The sequence below is a fragment of the Pelophylax lessonae genome, assembly GCF_965119305.1.
Source record: "Pelophylax lessonae genome assembly, chromosome: 1".
NCBI classification, from domain to species: domain Eukaryota; kingdom Metazoa; phylum Chordata; class Amphibia; order Anura; family Ranidae; genus Pelophylax; species Pelophylax lessonae.
In genome coordinates, this window is record NC_138768.1 from 860,323,616 (window position 1) to 860,336,528 (window position 12,913).

Genomic DNA, 12,913 nt, shown 5'->3' on the forward strand with positions numbered 1-12,913 from the left:
TTTTTGAAAACAACTAACATTGTTATTTTTTGAAACAAGTGATATTTTTGGAAACAACTGTTATTTTAGGAAACAAAGTGACATTTTTGGAAACAACTGTTATTTTTGGAAACAACTGTCATTTTTGGAAACAACTGCCATATTTTGGAAATAACCGTAATTTTTTGAAGCAACTGTCATTTTTGGAAACAGCTAACATTTTTGGAAACAAAGTGACATTTTTGGAAACAACTAACATTTTTAGAAAACAACTGTTATTATTTGAAACAACTGGTATTTTCGGAAATAACCTTTATTTTTAGAAACAACTGCCAAATTTTGGAAACAACCGTCATTTTTTGAAAAACTAACATTTTGAGAAACAGCTGTCGTTTTTTGAAGCAACTGTTTTTTTTGGAAACAACTGCTATTTTTGGAAACAACTGCAATTTTTGGAAACAAAGTGACATTTTTGGAAACATAGTGACATTTTTGGAAACAACTAACATTTTTGGAATCAACTGTTATTTTCTGAAACAAGTGATATTTTTGGAAACAACTGTTATTTTAGGAAACAAAGTGACATTTTTGGAAACAACTGTCATTTTTGGAAACAACTGTCAAATTTTAGAAACAACTGTCATTTTTGGAAAAAAATGGTATTTTTGGAAACAACTGCCATATTTTGGAAATAACCGTCATTTTTTGAAGCAACTGTTATTTTTGGAAACAGCTAACATTTTTGGAAACAAAGTGACGTTTTTGGAAACAACTAACATTTTTAGAAAACAACTGTTACTATTTGAAACAACTGGTATTTTTGGAAATAACCTTTATTTTTAGAAACAACTGCCAAATTTTGGAAACAACCGTCATTTTTTGAAAAACTAACATTTTTAGAAACAGCTGTCGTTTTTTGAAGCAATTGTTTTTTTTTTTGGAAACAACTGCTATTTTTGGAAACAAAGTGACATTTTTGGAAACAACCAACATTTTTGGAAACAAAGTAACATTTTTGGAAACTGTTATTTTTTTAAATGAGTAAAATTTTTGGAAACAACTATTATTTTTGGAAACAACTATTATTTTTGGAAACAACTGACAAATTTTGGAAACAACCATCATTTTTTTGAAAAACTAAAATTTTTAGAAACAACTGACATTTTCTGGAAGCAACTGTTATTTTTGGAAACAACTGCTATTTTTGGAAACAACTGCAATTTTTGGAAACAAAGTGACATTTTTGGAAACTGTTATTTTTTTGAAACGGCTAACATTTTTGGAAACAACTGACAAATTTTGGAAACCACCGTAATTTTTTTAAAAACTATAATTTTTAGAAACTGCAATTTTTGGAAACAACTGCAATTTTTGGAAACAAAGTGACATTTTTGGAAACAACTAACATTTTTGGAAACAACTGTTATTATTTGAAAAAAACTAACATTTTTGGAAACAACTGCCAAATTTTGAAAACAACTGTCATTTAAAAAAAACTAACATTTTTAGAAACTGACATTTTTTAAAGCTACTTTTATTTTTGGAAACAACTGCTATTTTTGGAAACAACTGTCATTTTTGGAAACAAGTGACATTTTTGAAAGCAAAGTGACATTTTTTTAAACAACTAACGTTTTTGAAAACAACTGTCATTTTTTTTTAAAAACTAACATTTTTAGAAAGAACTGACATTTTTTAGAATAACTGTCATTTTTGGAAACATTGGATATCAATGGCCGTCTTGATGTCTCATGGGTTTCTATTACAGCTTAGCATTGGTGTCTTCACTTCATAGGGAAGAAAGAGCTGAGGAAACAAGCCGGAGCACACATGGGTGTGCAGCTACACCCACATAAGGTCACCCAGTGTAAGGTTTTCATGATATCACTCACCCTCGCTCCTGAAGAGCTGCTGCAGGAGGATGAAGATGACGGCACACAATAGATTACTCATAGTCTCCAGAATACGTCAGCGGTCCAGTTATGGGGTGAAGAGGAGGACGGAGCATTGAAGAGATGTGCGATGTGTCCAGTGGACAGGAATGGACTGCCTGAGTAGAGAGATTTTTGAGCTGTATAGAGGAAGGTGACAGGCTCAGACACGCAGTGACCAGATATACTCTGAGCTCCGCTCACCCCCTGGGCAGTAAAACTACTCCAAACATTGTCCTGGGGGGACAACCAATCCTCAGCTGCTTCCAGGGAATCCGTGAATGTATCCACATCTATGCAAACAATCTTGGAGGCATGCTCGGTTTTTCTTTTAAAGTGTTGTACCGAGCGTATTTGTCACCGGGGGTCGATTTATTTTAACATTTTTTGACTAATAATGTCAAAATGGTTTTCAGTACTAGTGGTGATAGTAAACATACAGTGGATAGAAAAGAAATGGAGGTGGTGAAATAAGTTCTGTATACGATCGATGTGTATAGTATAAGCAAGCCGATGAAAAAATTAACTAAAAAGCCTGCGGAATGCACCTCAGTATGTACAATGGTCATTGTAGCGGCCCCTTTTGTAGTTGGTAGTCGGTAGTTTTGGTACCCTCTTTTAGTTTGTTTTTAGTGGTTTTGGTGTCCCCATTAAGATAGTGGTCAGTGGTTTTGGTGCCCCCTTTTTGTTGGAGGCCAGTGGTTTTGGTGTTCTCTTTAGCTGGCAGTGAGTAATTATCGTGCCCCCTTTTTATTGGTGGTCAATGGTTTTTGCAGCTTCCTTTAGTTGGAGGCCAGTGGTTTTGGTGTTCTCTTTTAGCTCGCAGTGAGTAATTATGGTGCCCTCTTTTTATTGGTGGTCAGTGGTTTTTGCAGCCTCCTTTAGTTGGTGGCCAGTGGTTTTGGTGTTCTCTTTTAGCTCGCAGTGAGTAATTATCGTGCCCCCTTTTTGTTGGTGGTCAGTGGTTTTGCAGCCTCCTTTATTTGGTGGCCAGTGGTTTTGGTGTTCTCTTTTAGTTGGCAGTGAGTAATTATGGTGCCCCCTTTTTGTTGGTGGTCAGTGGTTTTTGCAACCTCCTTTAGTTGGTGGCCAGTGGTTTTGGTTTTCTCTTTCAGCTGGCAGTGAGTAATTATGGTGCCCCCTTTTTGTTGGTGGTCAATGGTTTTTGCAGCTTCCTTCAGTTGGTGACCAGTGGTTTTGGTGTTCTCTTTTAGTTGGCAGTGAGTAATTATGGTGCCCCCTTTTTGTTGGTGGTCAGTGGTTTTTGCAACCTCCTTTAGTTGGTGGCCAGTGGTTTTGGTTTTCTCTTTCAGCTGGCAGTGAGTAATTATGGTGCCCCCTTTTTGTTGGTGGTCAATGGTTTTTGCAGCTTCCTTCAGTTGGTGACCAGTGGTTTTGGTGTTCTCTTTTAGTTGGCAGTGAGTAATTATGGTGCCCCCTTTTTGTTGGTGGTCAGTGGTTTTTGCAGCCTCCTTTAGTTGGTGGCCAGTGGTTTTGGTGTTCTCTTTTAGTTGGCAGTGAGTAATTATGGTGCCCCCTTTTTATTGGTGGTCAATGGTTTTTGCAGCTTCCTTTAGTTGGTGACCAGTGGTTTTGGTGTTCTCTTTTAGTTGGCAGTGAGTAATTATGGTGCCCCCTTTTTGTTGGTGGTCAGTGGTTTTTGCAGCCTCCTTTAGTTGGTGGCCAGTGGTTTTGGTGTTCTCTTTTAGCTGGCAGTGAGTAATTATGGTGCCCCCTTTTTGTTGGTGGTCAGTGGTTTTTGCAGCCTCCTTTATTTGGTGGCCAGTGGTTTTGGTGTTCTCTTTTAGCTGGCAGTGAGTAATTATGGTGCCCCCTTTTTATTGGTGGTCAATGGTTTTTGCAGCTTTCTTTAGTTGGTGGCCAGTGGTTTTGCAGCCTCCTTTATTTGGTGGCCAGTGGTTTTGGTGTTCTCTTTTAGTTGGCAGTGAGTAATTATGGTGCCCCCTTTTTGTTGGTGGTCAGTGGTTTTTGCAGTCTCCTTTAGTTGGTGGCCAGTGGTTTTGGTGTTCTCTTTTAGCTGGCAGTGAGTCATTTTGGTGCCGTCTTTTTGTTCATGATCAGTGATTTTGGTGGCCCCTTGTGGATGGTGATGAGTGATTTTGGTGTCTCTTTTAGGTGTTATTCAGTGGTTTTGGTGTCCCCATTTAGATGGTGATCAGTGATAAGTTTGGTCTTCACTTTTAGTTGGCTGCCAGTACATTTTGGTGCTCCCTTTTTGTTGGTTGGTTACGCATTCATTATTTTTCGATTGATCAGATTATGAGATTGTATGTTGGGAACAGAGATGCTATTGATAACTTACGATCATAACTTTCAAACAATTGATCAAAATCCTATTCCCTGTATGTGATATATCGATTGATTGGGTTGTTGAGTATAGATTGACTAATCATATTGATCAGATAAGAAATCGATCAGAGTGTATGCCCACCAATAAATATGATCAATCTCAACCACTTGCCGACCGCCTATCGCAGATATACTGCAGCAGGCTGGCTCAGCTGCGCGAACTGACGTATGGGTATGTTGGTTCGCAGAAGTGCTCCTAGGGGCGCGCGCTGCCGGAGGGTCGCGCCCGCCCCAATTAGGAAGCGGGGAAGCCGATCCACAGGGACCGGCGGCAGTGATTGCCGTTGAGCACCCGCAATCGCTCCCCGTTGAGAGAGAACGACGGTCAGCTGTTGTAAACACAGCAGACCGTTGTTCTCTCTGGAATGAACACAGAGTGCCTGTGATCCTCCTATTTAGAATCACAGGTCTCTGTGTTAATTCCACAAGTCCCTCCCCCATACAGTTAGAAAACACCCCGTAGGCTCACGCTTAACCCTTTGATCACCCCTGGGTTAACCCCTTCCCTGCCAGTGTTGTTATTACAGTAACAGTGCATATTTTTAGCACTGATTAATGTAGGAATGTCACTGGTCCCCCCAAAAGTGTCAAAAATGTCAGTTAGGGGTCCGATCTGTGCACTGCAATGTTGCAGTCCCGCTAAAAATCGTTGATCGCCGCCATTACTAGTAAAAATAACCTTTGGCGCAAATCAATCAAAATACGCATATTGGGATTTCTTTTTAACCAAAACTATGTAGCAGTATACAAATTGGCCTCAAATTATGAAAACTTCTGATTTTTACATTTTTTTATTGGGAAGGTTATATAGCAGAATGGGAAAAATATTGTTTTTTTTTTTTTTTTCAGAATTGTCGCTCTTTTTTTGTTTATGGCGCAAAAAATAAAAATCGCGCAGGTGATCAAATACCACCAAAAGAAAGCTCTATTTGTGGGAAAAAAAGGACATCAATTTTATTTGGTAACATCGCCGCACGTCCGCGCAATTGTCCAACGCAGTGCCGAATCGCAAAATATGGCCTGGTCATTAAGGGCCGGTTCACACTCTTGCGAGTGCGGCGATCGCATGTAATTCGGAGCGCACTGCTCCTTCATTACATGCGATCGGATGTGTACATTGTATGGCTGAAATTCGCACTGCACCCGCACAAAAGACGCACAGGACCCTTTTTTGCAGCCGCATCAGGATCGGATCGCACAGTGGTTCACACTTGTGCAATCCGATCCTGTGCGAACTGTCAGATCGCACTGCGATATGCGATCAAACTGGGGGTGTCGTTAACATTTCATTGACACCCCCTGCGTATCGCATATGGCAGTGTGAACTGCCAGATGTGCGTTTGCGATGCAGGAACAGGCTGCAAATTCGCAGCCTTCCCGCATCGCACAAGTGTGAACCGGGACTCAAGGGGAAAATCTTCCGGTCCAGAGGTTGAGATGGTGAGATGGTTGAGATGGTGATAATAAAAAAACAATAATAAACATATATCACAGCATGTAATAATTAGAAATATAATATATAAAGTGCAATACAAAGCATTAAACACCTATAAAGTGCAACAATAGTGCAAAGACCTCGTCTCTGATTAAATAAAGACGTTTTATTGCACTGGTGCACTTTGGAGTGCTTTTTTATTTTCTCCACACTCCAGGATACATTGTTTTACTTGCACTTTATTTAATCAGAGACGCGGTCTCTGCACCATTGTTGCACTTTATAGGTGTTTAATGCTTTGCATTGCACTTTATATATTATTTCTATTTATTACATGCTATGATATTATATGTTTATTATTGTTTTTTATTATCACCATTTTAAGCAGCGCTATCACATTTTTTTATTTTTATTTGTTCATCTTATAAATGTGGGAATACATTTGAGTGCCGGGTCACACTTGTGCGATGCGGGAAGGCTGCGAATTCGCAGCCTGTTCCCGCATCGCAAACGCACATCTGGCAGTTCACACTGCCATATGCGATACGCTGGGGGTGTCAATGAAATGTTAACGACACCACCGGTTTGATCGCATATCGCAGTGCGATCTGACAGTTCGCACAGGATCGGATCGCACAAGTGTGAACCACTGTGCGATCCGATCCTGATGCGGCTGAAAAAATGCCTCATGTGTGACTTTTGTGTGGGTGTAGTGCGAATTTAGCCATACAAAGTGTATGGCTGAATTCGCACTGCACATCCGATCGCATGTAATGAAGGAGCAGTGTGAACCGGCACTGAGCGGTAGCAGCAGCTTTTATAGATTTCTTTACTGTTGGTGTTTCAAGGGTAACGCACAATAATTTTTTTCCCCTAATTTTATTTGGGTACAGCGTCACACAGTCACGTAATTTTCCGTTAAATAACGCAGTGCCGAATTGCAAAAAATGGCCTGGTCATTAAGGGGGTAAAACCTTTCGGTCCAGAAGTGGTTAATAAGAGTTGTAAAACACAGTCCCTCCATTTTGATTGGTTTAGTGAACCTTAGTTCAAATTTGTCTGAACTTTATTGATTGATTCTGATCGATCAAGCAAATATGTGCGTGTGTGTCAGACAACTGATCACAATGGTGGCCGTACAAATAACGGTCTGAAAATTAAGTCAAATAAACATGGCAGTAGTGTGAACAGAAGGTTATGACTGACATAATGACAGTAAGAGAAGCCTTTCAGTGAACTGTAACATCCTAATAAAGTTTGTTGACGACAACAAACAAAAGCCTGAGGCCTACATCTCCCAGGAGCTCTCTGAGCCTTGTCTGTTGCCACGGTGACCGCAGACACAACAATGTCAGCTGGGAGCCTGAGAGGACGAGGACTCAGGTGTACGAGGGAGGAAGGATGGCCGAGGAATTCGATGAGCACAACCTGCACGAACTTTATTCCTGGGTGGACAAGATCCCGTTCTCCCGACCCAAGAGGAACATCGCCCGCGACTTCAGCGACGGAGGTCTGACACCCTTAACCCTTTCGCTGCCAGAGCCCTTTTTGCATTTTTTTTCTTTTATCATTTTAGGCAGTGTTGGGGGTAACGAGTTACAATGTAACGGATTACAGTAACTACGTTACTTTTTTTGGTAACGTAGTAATGTAACGAGTTACATTGGTAAGATCAGTAACTAAATTACTTTACATGGCTTGAGGAACGCACTTTCCTGCGTTACTCAAGCCGTGAGGTCATATAATCATCAGGGCAGCTTTATTCCCAGGGGCTTTTACATTAAATAAGATTCCCAGGAGGGTCCCAGGAGGCGAACTATTTCTCCATTTTCGGGCGCGTAGGTATACATGCAGAAGCGCCGCTGCATTGCACTTGAACTAAGTTCCGGCTGGGCGCCGGCCAGTCCGCCCACTGCCTGAGTGCCTGCCTAGCCTATCCTCTGCGGCTCTGCCCTCCTCGTCAGCGGAGTGATTCTCCCGCCGCAGGAGCCGTGGGCGTGGACTCGGAGACAGTGAGGGAGAAGAAATGAGGTAGCGGGCTGGCGGCGCTCCGCTTTTTTAGCACAGAGTCTGTCTAGCCTAGCAGGTAAGTGTCGCGACAGCCCCTTTCCTAGCTCACTGTCACTGCTCAGCCGTGCCCCCAGTTTTGCTTCTGGCAAAAGCAGCATTTAGCACAGACAGTCTTCTCACTGCCTCCATAAATGATCGGCTTTTTCAGCTCCCTGGCGCTGCCCGCTGGCATGATGTAAATGATCGATCATGGGTCCTTCTGTCTGTGCACTCTCCAACCATCTGGGGGCACGCTGTGGTCACTCTGTGGTCAATCTGGGGGCATGCTGTGGTCAATCTGGGGGCACGCTGTGGTCACTCTGTGGTCAATCTGGGGGCACGCTGTGGTCAATCTGTGGGCACGCTGTGGTCAATCATGGGGCACGCTGTGGTCACTCTGTGGTCAATCTGGGGGCACGCTGTGGTCACTCTGTGGTCAATCTGGGGGCACGCTGTGGTCAATCTGTGGGCACGCTGTGGTCAATCATGGGGCACGCTGTGGTCACTCTGTGGTCAATCTGGGGGCACGCTGTGGTCACTCTGGCATTGAAAGGTGGCACGCTGTGGTCAGTCTGCATTGAAAGGAGGCACGCTGTTGTCAGTCTGGCATTGAAAGGGGGCACGCTGTGGTCAGTCTGGCATTGAAAGGGGGCACACTGGTCACTCTGGCATTGAAAGGGGGCATGCTGTGGTCAATCTGGGGGCACGCTGTGGTCACTCTGGCATGGAAAGGGGGCACGCTGTCGTCACTCTGACTATCGTGCCCCCTTTCAATGCCAGAGTGACCACAGCGTGCCCCCTTTCAATGCCAGAGTGACCACAGCATGCCCCCTTTCAATGCCAGAGTGACCACAGTGTGCCTCCTTTTAATGCAGACTGACTATCGTGCCCCCTTTCAATGCCAGTCTGCATTAAAAGGGGGCACGATGGTCACTCTGCATTGAAAGGGGGCACGCTGTGGTCAATCTGGCATTGAAAAGAGGCACGCTGTGGTCAGTCTGGCATTGAAAGGGGGCACACTGTGGTCACTTTGGCATTGAAAGGAGGCACACTGTGGTCACTCTGGCATTGAAAGGGGGCACGATGGTCACTCTGCATTGAAAGGGGGCACGCTGTGGTCAATCTGGCATTGAAAAGAGGCACGCTGTGGTCAGTCTGGCATTGAAAGTGGGCACACTGTGGTCACTTTGGCATTGAAAGGGGGCACACTGTGGTCACTCTGGCATTGAAAGGGGGCACGATGGTCACTCTGCATTGAAAGGGGGCACGCTGTGGTCAATCTGGCATTGAAAAGAGGCACGCTGTGGTCAGTCTGGCATTGAAAGGGGGCACACTGTGGTCACTTTGGCATTGAAAGGGGGCACACTGTGGTCACACTGGCATTGAAAGGGGGCACGATGGTCACTCTGCATTGAAAGGGGGCACGCTGTGGTCAATCTGGCATTGAAAAGAGGCACGCTGTGGTCAGTCTGGCATTGAAAGGGGGCACACTGTGGTCACTTTGGCATTGAAAGGGGGCACGCTGTGGTCACTCTGGCATTGAAAGGAGGCACGCTGTGGTCATATATATATAACAATAAATATTGTATTGTTTTTTGTGCACTACAAATAAATATGCGCATTGGAATTTGTTCATATTTTTTTTCAAAAGTAAAGTAAAGTAATAAGTAGTGAAGTTACTTTTCAAATGAAGTAACTAGTAAAGTAATCTCATTACAATTTACAGAAGTAACTAGTAACTAGTTACATTTTTTGAGTAACTACCCCAACACTGATTTTAGGCCTGAAGATTGCATAAAACCCTCCAAAACATGATATATTTTCTGAAAGCAGAGACCCTGGAGAATAAAACAGTGGTACTTCCAATGTTTTATGTCACACTATATAAGCGCAACAGTTTAGGAAACGTAAAATTCCAGCAAAAAATACACTAAAGGTAACTTTAGGGCTCCCAGACTCAGTATAATTCCCAATCTTTTGGTAAAATATAAAAGATGCGGTTGTGCCGAGTAAACCTACGAACACGCCTATGCACTTTTTGGTGCGTTTTGCGTCTAGAAGAAACGCACTAGTCCATTTAACATTGTTTCCCTATGGATGTAGTTCACATCTGTGCGCTGTGTTTTTAGAAAAGGGTCAGGGACTTTTTTACCCGCAGCATATTGCGCTTTGCGTATAATAGACTTCAATGGAGTCGCACCAAAAATGTGAGTTTTTAGCATTTTTAATGCGTTTTACATTTTGTTGTGGTGGGGGGGGAGTTTCGCTTTTAAAACCCCGTGTAAAGCTGGTTGCTAAGGAGCGTGTTGGGAAGTCGGCCACAGGGTCCTTTACAACCGATGAGTCATCAGCTGAATGTAAAAAAAAAAAAACAATTACCGGCAGAGAAAAAAAATGTAAAAAAAATGGCGTTGGGTCCCCCCCCAAATTCATACCAGGCCCTTATCCAAGCATGCAACCCGGCAAGTCAGGAAAGGGCAGGGACAAGCAAGCGCCCCCCCCCCCTCCTAAACCATACCAGCCCGCATGCCCTCAACATGGGGGTGCTTTGAGGCAAAGGGGGCACCGCCCTCATCCACTCCAAAGCACCTTGTCCCCATGTTGATAGGGACAAGGGGCTCTTCCCCCCCCCCCCCCATAACCCTTGGTTGCGGTTGTGGGGATCTGTAGAGCCCCCCCCCCCCATATTGAGGGCATGTGGCCTGGTATGGTTTGGGGGTTCTCACTAGTTTCCTGACCTCCCCGGGCTGCATGCTTGGATAAGGACCTGGTATGGATTTTCAAGGGGGACCCCAGACCGTTTTTTATTGTTTTTTTTTTGGCGGTAATTCTTTTTTTTACATTCAGCTGTCATGGGGAACCCCGCTGACAGCTGATGACTCATCGGTTGTTCAGGACGTAGCGGCCCACTCCTTAGCAACCAGCTATATACTTCTGGACCGGAAGGATTTTCCCCCTTAATGACCAGGCCATTTTTTGCGATTCGGCACTGCGTTATTTAACGGAAAATTACGTGGCTGTGTGACGCTGTACCCAAATAAAAGTTAGGGGAAAAAAATAATTGTGCGTTACCCTTGAAACACCAACAGTAAAGAAATCTTTAACAGGCAATTGCGCGGCCGTGCGACACTGTACCGAAAATATAATAGAGCTTTCTTTTGGCAGTATTTGATCACCTCTGCGATTTTTTTTTTTTATAAATAAAAAAATAGCGTCAATTCTGAAAAAAAAAAAAAAAAAAAACAATATTTTTCGCATTCTGCTATAGAACTGCTATAGAACATCCCCCCCCCCCCCCCAAAAAAAAAAAAATAATTCATCCTTCTTGGCCAATTTGTATTCTGCTACATATTTTTGGTAGAATAAAAAAATCCCAATAAGCGTATTTTGATTGGTTTGCGCAAAAGTTATCGCGTCTACTAACTAGGGGAAAGATTTATGTTATTTTATTTATTTATTTTGTTTACTAGTAATGGCGGCGATCTGCGATTTTTAGTGGGACTGCGACATTGCGGCAGGCAGATCGGACCCCTAACTGACATTTTTGACAGTTTTTTGCGCTATAAACAATAAAAGAGCGACAATTCTGAAAAAAAAAAAACAATATTTTTCACATTCCCATTGTAAAAATCTAATTTTTTCATAATTTTAGGCCAATTTGTTTTCTGCTACATATTTTTGGTAAAACAAATCCCAGTAAGCGTATTTTGATTGGTTTTCGCAAAAAGCTATTGTGTCTACAAACTAGGGGAAAGATTTATCTCATTTTTATTTTATTTTATATTTTTACTATTAATGGCGGCGATCAGCAATTTTTAGCGGGACTGCGACATTGCGGCGGACAGATCGGACCTCTAACTGACACTTTTGGGGGCACCAGTGACACTACTACAGTAATCAGTGCTAAAAATATGCACTGTTACTGTAATAATGACACTGGCAGGGAAGGGGTTAACCTAGAGGTGATCACAGGGTTAAGTGTGTGCCTAGGAGGTGTTTTCTAACTCTATGGGGGCGTGGCTTGTGAAATGACTATAGAGATCTGTGATCCTATATAGAAGAATCTCAGGCACTCTGTGATCATTCCAGGGAGAAGAACGGTCAGCTGTGTTTACGCCGCCGGCCCCGTGCATCGGTAGGGGCGGGAGTGCGCCGCCGGCAGCGCGCGCTCACCCTCCCCAACACCACGCGTGTGAATGACGTAGAGCAACGTTGGTTCGCAAAGTAGAGGCGGCCTGCCGCAATAAATTTGTGTGCGGGCGGTCTTAATGTGGTTAAAGTGAAAAAGAAAAATGCAAGATGCGTGAAAACTGCATGCAAAAACACATCAAAAAGCGGGTTTAAAAACGCAAAACGCATCACGCGCAGCCGCATAGACGTAAACCTAGACTTAAATGAGATACCGATCGTTAGTGGAGACTTTCTTTGACAGCAAGCACGCCCTCAGAGCAGAAATTATGGCGGCCCGGTGACGCATGTGTGTGGCATGTTGGCGTTAAACACACACTTTTGCCGCCACATGTATGTGTTATGTGGTCAGCAACAGGTTAATATTGTCACAGGCGTATAAAGTGATCATACACGTGGTGATTTGTCATTGGTTAACCTCTTCCGGACTGCCCGCCGCCTTTTTACTGCGATAGTGCGGCCCTCCTGCGCAAACCGACGTAGACCTATGTCGGTCGCGCGCCTGCAAGTAGGGGGCGAACGCACGCCACTGGCGGCGCCCTTCCGCCCCCACTGGGCAGCGGGGAAGCCGATGCAGTGGGCAGGCGGCTCCGATTGCCGCCTGACACCTGCGATCTCTCCCCGCTGAGAGAGAAGAACGGCCGGCTGTTGTAAACACAGCTGACCGTTCTTCTCCCTGGAATGATCACAGAGCTCCTGTGATCCTTTTATATAGGATTACATGTCTCTATGATCATTTCACAAGCCCCGCCCACATGCAGTTAGAAAACACCCCCTAGGCTCACACTTAACCCCTTGATCACCCACAGTGTTAACCCCTTCCCTGCCAGTGTCATTATTACAGTAACGGTGCATATTGTTAGCACTGATTACTGTAGTAATGTCACTGGTCCCCCCAAAAGTGCCAAAAATGTCAGTTAGGGATCCGATCTGTCAGCCGCAATGTCGCAGTCCCGCTAAA

The 12,913-nt window shown here is 43.7% G+C and overlaps 2 protein-coding genes across 2 annotated transcripts in view; one reads left to right on the forward strand and one right to left on the reverse strand.

The window, feature by feature from the left end:
* Nucleotides 1–1,932, reverse strand: part of ADAM33 (ADAM metallopeptidase domain 33) — a gene marked incomplete at both ends in the record, with an annotated part of 85,137 nt that extends 83,205 nt beyond the window's left edge. Inside the window, one exon of the mRNA XM_082250501.1 lies at nt 1,872–1,932. Coding sequence (XP_082106627.1) covers nt 1,872–1,932 — 61 coding nt within the window. The remainder of the gene's footprint in view (nt 1–1,871) is intronic.
* A 5,132-nt stretch (nt 1,933–7,064) lies between these two features.
* Nucleotides 7,065–12,913, forward strand: part of SPEF1 (sperm flagellar 1) — a 40,312-nt gene continuing 34,463 nt past the window's right edge. Inside the window, exon 1 of the mRNA XM_082243817.1 lies at nt 7,065–7,225. Within this exon, the coding sequence (XP_082099943.1) occupies nt 7,117–7,225 (109 nt within the window). The 5' untranslated portion in view covers nt 7,065–7,116. The remainder of the gene's footprint in view (nt 7,226–12,913) is intronic.